Raw genomic sequence first — 15,001 nt, 5'->3', positions numbered from 1 at the left:
TATCCTCTAATAGTCTCCTCATCCAGCGATTTCAACACCAAAACTTTAAAAATTCATAACTTTTGCATCGATTGTCCGATTTTCCTCAAACTTTCACTGATGTGTTCTACTAATGTTGCTGCTTTCACTCAATCCACATTGCTTTTTGGGTTTACCTTCCCTTTAAAGCATATGAAATACATGTATGGGTGCATGTTTCATACCCATGAAAATTATGTCCTCTGACTTTGAATGTGAAATCAGTCCAACAATAAGATATTGCAGTTTCTTAAAAGTTTAGCAGCTTCACCTGTGTAGTTGAACGCTGTGATGCAAGACCGCTGTATGGCTGTATCTACATTCTGTGTGGTTGCTGGTACTGCCTCGTTCAATATGGCTGGCACTGAAATGGCAACGGCATTCAATATGGATGAGTGTCTGACAATTCTCACAATGTGTAGATACTACAATGTAAAAAAACTACAGTACTAATAAAATAAATTGATAACATCAAACATCAAGATTTTTGGATTTCTCTATGCTGACAAAAGGACTCCTCTAATTTTTCTTATTCTTTTTATTTTTGTATATATACAAACTAGAAAAGTTGCTATGGCGACTGGTATGCCTCCGCCATAATGCATGGTTCTCCCAATACGTCTATAGTCCAATGTCTTGGCAATGTGTGATGACAGTTTCACATAATTGGCAAAATATCCACATGACAGGTTTGTCAAAAATGTGTTGAATGTTCGCTTTCCTTGAACTAGGTTTAATTGGATGGATGGCTATATTGTTTATTTTTGTATATATACAAACTAGAAAAGTTGCTATGGCGACTGGTATGCCTCCGCCATAATGCATGGTTCTCCCAATACGTCTATAGTCCAATGTCTTGGCAATGTGTGATGACAGTTTCACATAATTGGCAAAATATCCACATGACAGGTTTGTCAAAAATGTGTTGAATGTTCGCTTTCCTTGAACTAGGTTTAATTGGATGGATGGCTATATTGTTTAAGAATGCAGGTATTTGGGGATTTGAGGATTTTTACTTGACTTTTGACCCTTTGATAAGTTTATACATCGAGTAATTTTCAAGGTATGGAGAAAAAGTGTAATTTAAGTATTAAATAGTAAAATTTTAGCTTTCTAACCAGGCCTTTGACATTGACCTTTGACCCTATGACCCTAAAATTCTCAAGAGAATAACTGTCAGGTAGAACATGCATAGACATGCACTAAGGTTTAGGATGATACCTTGAGTCAATTTAGAGATATGGCGGAAGAAATTTAGCACTTTCACTTCACCTTTTGGCAAGAAACTTCCAAGAGAATCTCTATTGGGTATTAAATACATGTATGTATTAAGTTTCAAGAAAATCCTGCAGGCATTGCATAACTATGAGGAAAATGGTGAAAATTTAAGGAGTTGACCTTGACCATTGACCCATGAATTCCCTAGATAATCACTGCCAGTCAGTACATGTGTATGTACTAAGTTCCCTATATATGAAGATACCTTGAATGATTTGCGAGATATGAAGAAAAAAGTGTTTTTTTAACATTTTCACTTTACCTTTGACCACAAACTCTCACAGGAGACTCCTTATTTAGTAGTACACGCATAAACTAGGTTTCAATAAATACCTTCAGGCGTTGCATAGATATGGGGGAAATAGTAAAATTTTGAGCACTTGACCTTGACCTTTTGACCTTGATAGGCATGACTTCGTCCACTCATACATATACGCCAAGTTTCATTAGGATATCTCAAACAGTTTTTTAGTTATGCTGTCCACAAAATTGATTACGGACGGAAGGACAGATGGATGGAAGGACGGACGGACAACCCAAAAACGTAATGCCTCTGATGACACTTCGTGGCAGACGCATAAAAAAGAAAATTTTGGTCCCAATGACGTCCTTATCCTGATTCTACACAGTATCAGCAAATATGAAAGTATCCAACTGGAAGTTTTGTGCCATGGCTTTACACATTAACAAACCAATTATCTCATATCAAATGACAAATTACCTTCATTCTTGAGTCATTTATGAAGCATGGTAAACACAACTACATTTCCTCTTCAAACAAAACTGATTAATACTTTCACTAATAGCACACATACAATAATTTATCTTATTTTAGAGAAATACTATCAAAATTGATCAGAGCATACTGCCAATTGGTCAACCACCCAGCACTGTGACATGCTAAAATGAAGATTTGTGGGTTAGCGGGTAAGGCCACATACTTTCAATGACAAAGACCCTGGTTCAAGTCCCACTGTTTACAGTGGTTTGCCCCTATGCAAGACACTTTATCCTCATTGATGACTCATTAAGTCCGTAAGTCATTAGTTTTGCTTGAGACCTAACTTCAGATTTCGAACATCTTTTGGTGAGATGATGTGAAACCTCATATGAAATATGAAAGAGCATGTAATTCCAAGTGGGATTCAATGTTTATTTGATGAAAAGTGGTTTTGAAATGGCTGAGATATCAAAAACAGAGCAATCCTAATAAAAGGTAATACCTACCTTTTATTAAGATCACTTTGTTTTACTTTGTTTTTTGATATCTCAGCCATTTAAGCCATTTTAACACTAATTTTCATCTAGCAAACTTTGAATTCCTCTTTGAATGTTATTTTCTGTATTATTTCGTAAGTGGTTTCTTGGTATCTCACAAAAAGTTAAAAGCCCAATTCTCATCTCCACCAATACCATACCATCCATTTAAGCCCGCCAGTCCCATGGTTGATTGCTTTATACAAGCATTTATTACTTCCTTGGTGGCGATGTTATATCATAATACATAATACATGACTCAGAGCATGGACGATTATTTATTAAAACAATATGACTGAGAAAGAGAATTACGGTGTACCAGTAACAAACAAAATACTGTAAACGTCAATATTTTTGCTTGATCAATTTTTTGTGCTGAGCAGCTCCAAAACATATTAATTATGGGTTCTTGAATTCGCACTACACAAATGTGCATCCATTCAAAATGTCCACAGAAAAAAAATATTTTCACTGATTTTAGAATTCGCACTAGCCAAATGTATTGTGAAATATGTGAAAATTAATGTACCTCAAAAATTTTCGCATTTACAGTCTTCTATCAAAAACTGCTCAAAGTCATGAAATGGATCATGCAGAAAGTGACCTCTCTGCTTCTTGAACATAATACTCACAGTCATCTATGCCTTCTCCACCTTTGCCACATTCCTTGTTGAAGAGACGAATCCCTGTAACTATGTGGGTAAGTTCAACCAGTTGGCGCTCTTTGTCACGCTTCACCAGTGACATGAATGTACCAAGTTCTGTCTGGGGGAACACACTCTGGAGGGCAGCTGTGGGTGTGGATGCAAAAACACAGACGGAATGTCATTGTTACCTACCTGAGATGTGTTTAAGTTCTCCTTGGTAAAATTAAGCACATAAATAGACCTGAACATCAAAGCTTCTTTTCTCAGTAAACATTTTTCCAGAGTGTGTCTTCTCTCTCCATGATTTACAAGGATTTGGAAAGTCCAATTGTTTATATCGAACAATTGAATTTTATGTCATTTTACTTCTGGAGTCTCTGAAAGAGACTGCACTGAGATCCGCTTTGCACACGCACTGTCATATCGCTTTTCAATGCACATATTATGTTAGGAAGTAACTTCCTTATCACAGTCAAATGCACTGCTTTGTGCCGTGTTTTCATGGTACAAATTCATTTTTCTGCTCCTTTCCGGGATTGTCCTGGAACACTGTGGTGTGTAGCAAGTGTGTCAAGAAGATTTTCTTCCTGCCTCATACCATGGAACCACGAGGTAGCTACACAATTGTGTAAATCATGATGGAGGCACAAGGGTTGTATCATCCAGCTAAGTCTGGCGTAGTGTTAGTGACTGTACAAGAGAAACTATAGCATTCTACTACCACAACGGCAGTAACAATAGACAAAAAAGACAAGTCGAGAAAGAAATCCGCAAAATTGGATACATGTATAAACACAGGGTGTAAAACACTGCAATCTGCAGGGCCTGAAGATGGCCAAGAATTCCTCAAACTTTGATGTTCAGGACAGACTTAACAAGCTGGAAAGTCTTCTCAGCAAAATGGTCAATGTGCCGCCCACTGTAAGCTCCATGCTGCAACCAACAATATGTCATTTTGTGGCGTACAATGAGGCTTATTGTGCTGGGCTGTGTGTTCCTATGGAAACAGATTTTCAGGGGCGGATCTAGCTCTTTGCGAAGGGGGTGGCAGTTAAGTGTGGGTCAAATGTCAAGCTAATCAAACAAAACAAAAACAAAAACAAAACCTCCCCCCAAATAGTTTGTTTTGTAAAGTGAATTTTTATTGCATACTTTTGTCTGGGTCTTATGATAATTCTCGCTATCACCAATACGCAAAAAGTACCCGGATGTTGATTTAAGCATCATTTACGGCGCATTATGGGATAATTTGGGGAGCCAAGTCACTTCTCTTCGTGTGCACGTGATACGCAAAAGCTCTTTACACACAGTTAGTTCACAGCTATACAGCTGGCCAACTGTATTCTGGCATGTAAGTTTACTGTTTCCTCAACTTGAATCTTAGCGTTTACATGATTTGAAATTTCTCCATTGTAGAGAAATTGCTATAAATATGGCAACGGATCGTTACTGCGAAGCTGTCAATCTACATCGCTTCTTCCCTGATTCCTCCCTGTCACATGGCTCAATAACGCTGTACATTTCAGCTGCTTTCACTGCCAGTGATTCGAGGTCAGGCTTGTGTTTTCCATGGCAAGGAATGCTTCTTTTCATCAAAAACGCTTTCAGCTGAGGAACGGTCATTTCGAAAAGGACCTTCCATGACGATATCCAGGTGGGTGAATATTTTCAAGTATTATTTTCAGTGTTGTCATGGGGTATGCAGAGATGACTGATGCGCAAGTTGATTGCTATGATCAAACAGTATGTCTAACAGTTAGCTTGTATGTAAGGCCTAGTTCAAATATGGGGGCTAGCTATCACAGGCCTGGCTCGGGTACGGGCGCCTATCCGTGGCTGGCACGGCGCTAGGTACATGTAAGTGCACGCTAGCACTGTGCAAAATATGCCCCGCACCAGAAGTGCCTGAGTCCCGGAAGTTCACTAAATCTTGATGAAAAAGCCATATCCAGGTACTGTTTTTTTGTGTATTGGCGATAGCGAGAATTGACTTTAGTAGGGTTGGATATATGTATTGGCTGTAAGAACAAGAAATGGAGAAACATTTTAGCTAGCACATCGTATACATTCAGTTGATTTCTGTCAAAGCTTGATACAGGTTCCAGTCATCCATTATCCATGAGGCTTCACTCAACGTCGGTGAGCAGGACCGTTTTGAAGGCCAAAGGAGCTGGGATGACTGCTGGTGTGGTGAACGTTTAGCTGAGGGCAAAGTCTACTGACTACAGAGTCTACCAAGCAACAATGCCAGCGCTGTGGCAGGTGCTGAGGGGAACTCGAGCCCGGAACCGGAACATCCAAGAAACTAAAGTTACACGACTATTTATATTTTTATGAATCTCTTCACAAGTCTTGACCTGAATGTTTTCTGAGTTAATGTAGCAACGTAAATAAAAAAAAAAAAAGTTGCCATGTGACACATTGGCTAGAAAATAAACCTCATGGAAAGGAAATTGAATTCCTACAATTATTTACAAAGACTTACCTATTTAGACATTAATGACAGACAATGGAAGCTTTTCAGCCAGAATTTGTCCCAATAAAGCAGTTTATAATTCTAATCAAGTGGTGGAAATAAAAATGAAAAATTTGTTACATCAAGTTTTGTTGCACTTAAAGAAGAATGAAAATCAAGACTTTTAGCCCATTGATTATGTTGAGGGTGTGGGTAAAACGCATTTCAGTACAAATACCAGTTATTTCAGGCCCTAAGAAGTGGCAATATTCAGTATCTAAAGTGTAACATGTCATCTGCTGGTGCAATACACTGGAGGTCGCCATTTTAATGGCCAAATTCACGCACCCCTGGGAAGGTGTGATTTTTTGCGGAATACTGCAAAACGAAGTCCCGGATAGGCGCGACTGTATGCAATGCAATACACACATAAAGTAAATAGAAAGCAGGAGCAGGTAGCCGACACAATGGTCTACTGCCAAGCATTCGGCTGCCAGAATGTCTCCGGCAGAGGCCTTGGCAAGACTTTTCACACGATTCCAAACAAGGAAAAGAATCCTGAATTATTCAGCAAGTGGGCTGCTGCAATTAAAGTCGAAAAATTTCTAAATGCAAAGTATAAATGGAGTTGACACGACGTAATTTGTTGCGACCACTTCGTGGAAAGTGATTGGGAGCTCGACATGAGAGCGAAGCTGACAGGGTCAAAGGAGAGAAAGAAGTTAAAAGAAAGCGCTGTCCTGTCAGTTTTTAAGCACAGATCATCTACCGTACAGCTTCACGAGAATCAACATTGACATGTATTTCTACGTTGGAATCGAAAAGAGCAAGAGAATTAATGAATATTTTGCATTATTTGATCACTTTTTCTTCAGCCCCTGTCCGACTGAAATCACGTTGTCTTGTTGTTGCACTGTTGGTTAGATTAGTCTCGAGCGCGCAGCGGCCCCCTTAAGACTATCGTGCTATCGCGATCTTGCAAGTGCATGCGCGATTTCGGACACGACGTAGCCTGACAATTGAGTATATGAATATAAAAATGATAAGTCCAATGTTTGGCCAAATTGAGCTAGATGGAAATGGAAATTATGAAATTGTGGAGGCTTACTGTTAGTTCTAGGCCGTGGCAGTGCAGCAGCGCATGCAGTGCATAGCGAATGACACCGCTGTACTGTGTAATGTAATAGGCCACCGTGTATTCGCCATTGTTGATTCCTCCGAGCGAGCTACACAGCGTAGAACTGTGAGAGAAGGCGGTCCAGGACTAGAAGTAGGCCTAAAGCGGCTTTGTTATCTAGATCATCTTAAAAATTGGACTTAGTTTCTTAAAATAATTCCTAAACCGTACCTGATATGTTGTACTTCTGCTGCAATTTACGAAATTCCTCCATTACTTGAAGCAGTCACTTTGTCAATTGAGGTTGAGCTGAACTGCATTGATTACACACGTACACACGCCATCGCACCAGATTTCTGTGATGACAATGGCACCATGCTAGGGTACGAGTAAACGCCAAGCGAACTGGAGTTTATAATTCGAGACTACGTGCAATTCTTCTTGTGCAAAACTGTTCGTGATCAATTTGAAGCTCAAACATTATTGCGCTCAGTTTTCACAAATCTTGACTTTACAAATTAGTGACATTAATTGAATAATAAAATATTACTAACATATATATATTTGATTGGAATTATTATAACAAATACGGCAAAATTAATTAAACAAATTGATTATAATGAATTGTATTTACGGTGAAGTTTGACCAACGAGAGACTGATACTGTCTCTTCCACAAAAACGTCACACCCCCCCCCCCCCCCCCCCCCCCCCCCCCCGTGATGAGCGGCGGCATCTTCGAAACAATGGCTGCGTGCAGAGACGGAAACACGCCCACTCGGAGCTCTCAAATTCTCTGATTTAACTTTCTCTCTTTGGAAAAATCTTATAAGATTGTTCCCTAGGCAAATGTGGGAAGTTATCAACATGCTATCTAATTAGCAGAATTCATGTTTTGGGTTTATTTCCCCTTTAAAAGGGCATTGTGCCGGTTTTTATTTTTTTTATATGTTGTTCTTTTAATTCTGAAAGACCCAGCGGTGCAAACAGAATAAAAATTTCATAACAATTTAGTCTGTAATTTCATGTTAAAAATGGAACTTTTTAGGTGAGAATTATGCTAATGAGCTGACGAGCCCGGATGTCGTGATGTCACAGGTGCAAACTATATCACTGATTACAAGCGCTCGATTACGCGTGCGTTAATTCCTACCGAGTAGCAGACGACGCTTAGGCCCAATTTAGCTAGCAGGTCGCGCTTGTGTACTGCCCTATCCATGTAGATATCTCAAATTTCGCTGAACCAAATCGCACCAAAATTACAGGATATACTTCTAAGCATATTTTAAAGTACTCTCTTATATTTGAACGAAATCGGTAATCGGGAAGGATCAATATCGACAGCGACTTTCAAGTCGTCACTCAAAATAAACTCACTCTTCGCGAGAGATCTTGGCGAATGCGACCTGCACAATCTAGAACTGAAGTTAGCCGACTAGTACTGTGCGAACGGGGAATTTACGCGGGAACTAAACTCAAAAGTGTAATGATTGTGGCGACTTGTGTAATTTACGATCTATATTTTTCATTCAACTTACCACAAATAATTTGTAAATTGATTGGTCAGGCCACTCTTCCGAGGTATGAGTCCTACTAAAACTAATCGTTAGATCTAACTAGTTAGTCCTTGGTGTAAATACGACCACCATGAGATTTATCTCGACTACAAAAACATTGGAAATCCATAAAGCAGATACCTTACCTGCAAAATTCAGCACAGGACCAACAGTGCCTGCAGCACAAGGGTCTAGATCTAACGCTAGACCTTCGAGTCTGGACTTTTGTCTGGACTTTCTTCAAGTTCTGGCAGCAGGGGTATGTATACTATAACGTTACGCTGTGCCTTATTAGCGCTGTGCACGTACAGCTGTCGACGGCGAGTGAGTGTACTCATCAAAACTTGGACTGCCACGTAGAATCTACTCGGCCCTTGACTGCTCAGTAGTCCTAGTCCTAGTTCTAGTCTAGAGTCTACGTGTACTGGGTGCCGTTTTCTTCTAACGAGGCGTAAATCGTGATTGCCGTTTTCTTCTAACTAGGCGTAAATCGTGATTGCCGTTGACTATTTTTTGGATTTAGATTTTAAGAATCACTCAGCCCTCATCTACGTTACCAGTTGTTAGATAATTTGAACTGTCGACCATGTATCGCTCATCATCAATGCATAGTGCAACGTTACTTACACACAGTTTTCTATGGGCAGCACGTTCGGATAATGATGCCAATTTCATTTTTTTTTTTCAAAAAATCATTACAGGCTTATCCTGGGTTTTAGAATCCTCTCTTTCCAGTAGTAGGCATAAAAAAAATGTAGATTAGAATTATCAGACAATTAGAAAATGTCAGTATAGTTTTCTTTTAAGCGGGGTTCCCGCTAAAAGCAGTTCCAGATTAAAGGATGAGCACTGAACTTGGAAAATGGATGAAAGACCTGAAAGGGGAACAAAAAGCCGCAGCAGGTGTTATGAGAAAGCCAACCAAAAGCATGTTACGGTCAGTGTACATGCTACCCTTACAGGGCAGCAGTCTTCTCTAAGCGGTGATACAGGACGTAAAAAAAAAAGTTACACCTTTGAAAAAACTGTCTTAATTACATTTCAAAATATTTGGAAGATTTTTTCATATTTATTGATGCCCAATAGTCTCATCTATCAAGTGCAATCAACGAAACAAATTTTTTTTTCACGCTTGGCTGAACATTGACATTCTTTGTCCAGACTGTGAAAAATGACTTGCGCCAAATTGAAACAAGGAAAAGTAGAATTTTGTCCCCGCCGGAAGTAACATTTTGTAGCAAAATGTACAATATAGGTCACAAATCAAGGTCAAAGGTCAAAGAAATCAAAGGTCAAAATTCTGTGAAGAAGTTTTGAAGCCCTCACCTGCTGCAATCACATAAAGCAAACGGAATCGAAATCGGGTTAGAAATGGCAAAGGAGTAGCATTTTGTACCCATTGTACAATATAGGTCAAAAAGTCAAGGTCAAAGGTCAAAATTCTGTGAAGAAGTTTTGAAGCCCTTACCTATTGCCATCACATAAAGCAAACAGAATCAAAATCGGGTTAGAAATGGTGAAGGAGTAGCATTTTGTAGCCAACGTACAATATAGGTAAAAAATCGAGGTCAAAGTTAAAAGAAGTCAAAGGTCAAAATTTTGTGTATAAGTTTTGAAGCCCTCACCTAGTGCCATCACATAAAGCAAACGGAATCGAAATCGGGTTAGAAATGGCGAAGGAGTAGCATTTTGTAGCAAAATGTACAATACAGGTCAAAAAATCAAGGTCAAAGGTCAAAGAAGTCAAAGGTCAAAATTCTGTGTAGAAATTTTGAAGCCCTCAACTAGTGCCATCACATAAAGCAAACGGAATCGAAATCGGGTTAGAAATGGCGAAGGAGTAGCATTTTGTAGCAAAATGTACAATATAGGTCAAAGGTCAAGGTCAAAGGTCACAACTGAAATTCTGTGTAGAAGTTTCCAAGCTCCCACATAGTGCTATCATATAAAGCAAACAGAATCAAAATTGGCTCATAAATGACAGAGAAGTAGCAAATTGAAGATTTTGATCACACACGGACGGACACACGGACGGACACACACACGTACGGAGCCCGTTTCATAGTCCCCTGCTCGAACTCGTTCGGCGGGGACAAAAAAGATGGAAAATTTAGCCAGCAGTCCAAATAAGTGCTCCCATTCAAATAAATTGCTCTTTGGCTTAAAGCTTTTAATTATGTTATGATAGTCTTAGATTTTTTTTGTCAGCTTTATCGTAATTTTAATGATTTCATTTCTAAATTAATTGGTGAGCATTAGAGTGTGTAATTACTTCAAGATCTTTAAAGCACAGTTTTCAAAATACACGGACACATCAATACCATATGCCAGTTATTCATTAATGTGGTAGTGGTACCAAATCAATCAACATTCAAATCCCATTAATCAGTCAATTGATTGACCAATTAATCAATCAATCAATCAATCAACCCATCAATACATCAACTGATATATCAGTTAGTCAGTCATTGAGTCGTTCAATCAATCAGTGAATAAACCCAATAATCAATTAATCACTTTCCGTCATTGAAATGATCAATCGGCTGATTGAATGAATAAATTAACAAATAAATCAGTTTTTCAGTTTTTTAAACATTGATCAGCCTTTAAAAGGGCATTGTACCGGTTTTTAATTTTTCTATATGTTGTTCTTTTAATTCTAAAAGACCCAGCGGTGCAAACAGAATCAAAATTTCATAACGATTTAACCCGTAATTTCATGTTAAAAATTGAACTTTTTGGGTGAGAATTATGCTAATGAGCTGATGAGCCCGGATGTCGTGATGTCACAGGTGCGAACTATATCACTGATTACAAGCTCTCGCATACGCGTGCGTTAAATCGTACCGAGTAGCAGACGACACTTAGGCCCAATTTAGCTAGCAGGCGGCACTTGTGTACTGTCCTATTCATGCAGCTGTCTCAAATTTCGCTGAACCAAATCGCAACCAAAATTACAGGATATACTTCTAAGCATATTTCAAAATACTGTCTTATATTTGAACGAAATCGGTAATCGAGAAGTATCAATATTGACGCCGAGTTTCACGTCGTCACTCAAAAAAAAACTCACTCTTCGCGAGAGATCATGGTAAACGCGACATGCACAATCTAGAACTTAAGTTAGCCGACTAGTACTTTGCGAACGGGGAATTTACGCGGGAACTAAACTATAAAATGTCATGATTTTGGCGACTTGTGTGATTTACTAACTATATTTTTCATTTGACTTAGCTCAAATAATTTATAAATTGATTTTTTGCTCCCGATTACTTGAAAGATTTGTCTCATCATATTACATGGCTGACTTCAGTCTGTGCGTGCGTAGGCAGGTAGGGCCTATGCCGCGATCACTCTTGTTTAGTCGTACAGAGGCTAGAGCAGATTATTTTTAGCGACGACAGGAAAGTCGACAACTTCACCGCTTCCCGATTTGGTTCCAATGAATTAGCGTGAGCAAGTGGACATGAGTCATAAAGTATTTCCTGTGATTTTGGTGCAATTTGGTTAAGTGAATTTTGAGATATCTACATGGATATGGAAGTACGCTAGCATTATACCTACACCAGCGCTTGGATCGCGAAGCGGCGGCACTGTTAGTATCTACGTGGTCAGGCCACTCTTCCGAGGTATGGGTCCTACTAAAAGTAAAACTAAACTAGATCTAGATCTAGTCCTTGGTGTTAATACGACCACCATGAGATTTATCTTGACTACAAAAACATTGAAAATCCATAAAGCAGATACCTTACCTGCAAAATTCAGCACAGAAACAACAGGGCCTGCAGCACAAGGGCCTAGATCTAACGACAACGCTAGACCTTGGAGTCTGGACTTTCGTCTGGACTTTCTTGAAGTTCTGACAGCCGGGGTATGTATACTATAACGTTTACGCTGTGCCTATTAGCGCTGTGCACATACAGCTGTCGACGGGGCGGCGAGTGAGTGTAGGGACCTACTCATCAAGACTTGAACTGCCACGAAGAATCTACTCGGTCCTTGACTGCTCACTAGTCCTAGTCCTAGTTCTAGTCTAGTGTACTTGGTGCCGTTTTCTTCTAACTAGGCGTAAACCGTACTGATTGCCGTTGACTATCACTCAGTCCTCATCTTCGTTAGATAAGTTTGAACTGTTGAACCATTATCACTTATCATCAATGCATAGTATAGTTAATGCAACATTACTTACACACAGTTTTCTATGGGCAGCACGTTCGGACAATGATGCCAATTTCATTTTGCATATCTGGAATATTCCCCACAAATTTTATCTAAATAAAAAGCTTTTGAAGGGATTCCTTTTAAAAATTAATTAATATTGTTTAACATGTTTATTTCAGCTCCATAATGCAATTTTATTAAACAACAGTTTTTGCAGTACTTCATGTGAGATTTCATCAGTAAATTGACATGTGTAGTTCGTTTTGCTAAAGTCGGAGGGTGGCACCTGTGACGTATGCCAAATTGTGTGGATCGTTCCTTGGCTTGCTCGTTTTCATTTTTTTTCTAAAAATCATTACAGGCTTATCCTGGGTTTTAGAATCCTCTCTTTCCAGTTGTAGGCATCAAAAAATGTAGATTAGAATTATCAGACAATTAGAAAATGTCAGTACAGTTTTCTTTTAAGCCACGGGGGTGGGGGGGGGGAGGTGGGAGGTGATATTCCCTATGTCAATCTGCCACTTTAAACAGCATGCAATTGTGACTAACTTGATTGACTGATTGATTAATTGAATGAATGATTGATTGATTGCTTGCTTGCTTGATTGATTGATTGGATTGATTAGATTGATTGATTGATTGATTGGATTGATTGATTGATTGGATTGATTGTATTGATTGAATGATCTGAGGATGCATTAATTTTGTACTTTTCTTCTTGACTGAGTGACTGGCATGTGGGTTCGATATGTCTGTGCATGATTTGTGATAACTGTGCTTAAAGGGACTGTACAGTACTGGTTGAGATGGGGATTCATGTTTTGAACATTCCTAAGTGATATATAATGAGAAACCTCTTATGAAATATGAAAGATCATGTAATTTTAAGAAGGATTCAACGTTTATTTGACGAAAATTGGTTTTCAAATGGCCGAGATATTAAAAAAAGTGATAATAATAAAAGGCGACAGGCCACGTCTTTTATTAGGATCTCTTTGTTTCACCTTGTTTTTGGATATCTCGCCCATTTCAAAACCGATTTTCAACAAATAAACTTTCGATACCCCTTAGAATTGCATGCTCTTCGACATCTCATAGAGTGGTTTCTGAATATCTCGCAAGACGTTAAAAGCTAAACCCTCACCTCAACCAGAACTGTACACACCCATTAAAAAGATCTTGATGTTGTTAATCAACCTTCCATAACACAATGGAATCATTTAAAACATGACAGAAAATCGCCAGAAAAACTATCATAACATAATCAAAACTGTGAGCAAAAGAGCAATTTGTTTGAATGAGAACACTTATTTGGACTGCTGGCTGAATTTTCCATCTTCTTTCAATTTGGCGCAAGTCACTTTTCACACTCTGGACAAAAAGCGTCAGTATTCAGCCAAGCGTGAACAAAAATTTGTTTTGTTGATTGCACTTGATAGATGAGACTATTGGGCATCCATAAATACAGTTTGACCTCGATTATCCGGCCATGTCGGGACCGGCGCTCATCCGGATAAGCAAATTGGCCAGATATGGGAGACACAATGTAAATGTATATAGCTGCCATCCAAGCTGCCGTCCAGGTGCATTGGCAGCTAGGCAGGTAGCGTACCCTGCAACGGTGGTGTAATCTATGCTGGCCTGTGCAAAATTGTCGTCCCTTCTTCTTAAAAATAAAGTATATCTTTATGTGAATATCATTCATGTTTTACCTCATTAGATATTGAGAAACCTATCATACATATCTTATGAAATTAGTGAAATAGATCCATGAAAAGATGTTAAAGTCACTGTTTTTTCTCAATTTTTGGATGAAAAAAAAAAAGTCCTTCACTGCGTGAACGCATCCGAATAATAGAGATTTCCGGATATAAGGAGGCCGGAAAGTCGAGGTCGAACTGTTTGAAAAAATCTTCCAAATATTTTGAAATGTAATTTAGACAATTTTTTCAAAATTGTAACATTTTTTTTGATACGCCCTGTATAGAAGTGCTGGCTGGACTGTAGGTTTAGGGGCATCAACAAACAGACCAGCAGCTGACGTGCCTAGCAAGCATATTTTAGGGCAGCGTCCACAGTGGAGCATAGCAGCCACCACCTACAAACAGTGACCGACCCCCACAGGCTCAGCATAGGTCTCCAATGCAGCGCCAGAAATAGCTACCAGCATACCTACAATGTAAAGAGGTAGATAGCATAATTCTACATCACGATCATATCTCCAGTCTCTTATGTACATGTACACAGGACGTCCAAAAAAAAAAAGAAAGAAAAAGAAAAACCAAAAATTCCAATTGGATTTCCGCATTGATAACTTTCAAAATGATTTAATAATCCAAGTGTTACTTCAGGGAATGAAACTATATCGTAGGGCTCAAATTAATCGATGGTCATCGAGCTGAATTGGCTCACGCCAAGCAGTAAATATTGCGTTTAGTGGGTCTAGGGCAATTACCCCATGGGCAATTACCCCAAACCCTTCCCCTGACCCTAACCCTAAATCTAACTCTACA

At 39.0% G+C, this 15,001-nt stretch overlaps 1 protein-coding gene across 1 annotated transcript in view; it reads right to left on the bottom strand.

Annotated features, from left to right (window-relative positions):
- Positions 1-15,001, bottom strand: part of LOC140241534 (cilia- and flagella-associated protein 206-like) — a 145,924-nt gene that overhangs the window by 88,249 nt on the left and 42,674 nt on the right. The window contains exons 5-6 of the mRNA XM_072321269.1: positions 3,186-3,344; positions 290-382 (exon numbers count right to left, since the gene is read on the bottom strand). Coding sequence (XP_072177370.1) covers positions 290-382; positions 3,186-3,344 — 252 coding nt within the window. The remainder of the gene's footprint in view (positions 1-289; positions 383-3,185; positions 3,345-15,001) is intronic.

This window comes from Diadema setosum, chromosome 18 (genome assembly GCF_964275005.1).
Source record: "Diadema setosum chromosome 18, eeDiaSeto1, whole genome shotgun sequence".
Lineage (NCBI taxonomy): Eukaryota > Metazoa > Echinodermata > Echinoidea > Diadematoida > Diadematidae > Diadema > Diadema setosum.
The sequence above is the reverse complement of the archived record's forward strand: the minus strand, read 5'-3'. Positions and strand labels throughout refer to the sequence as shown.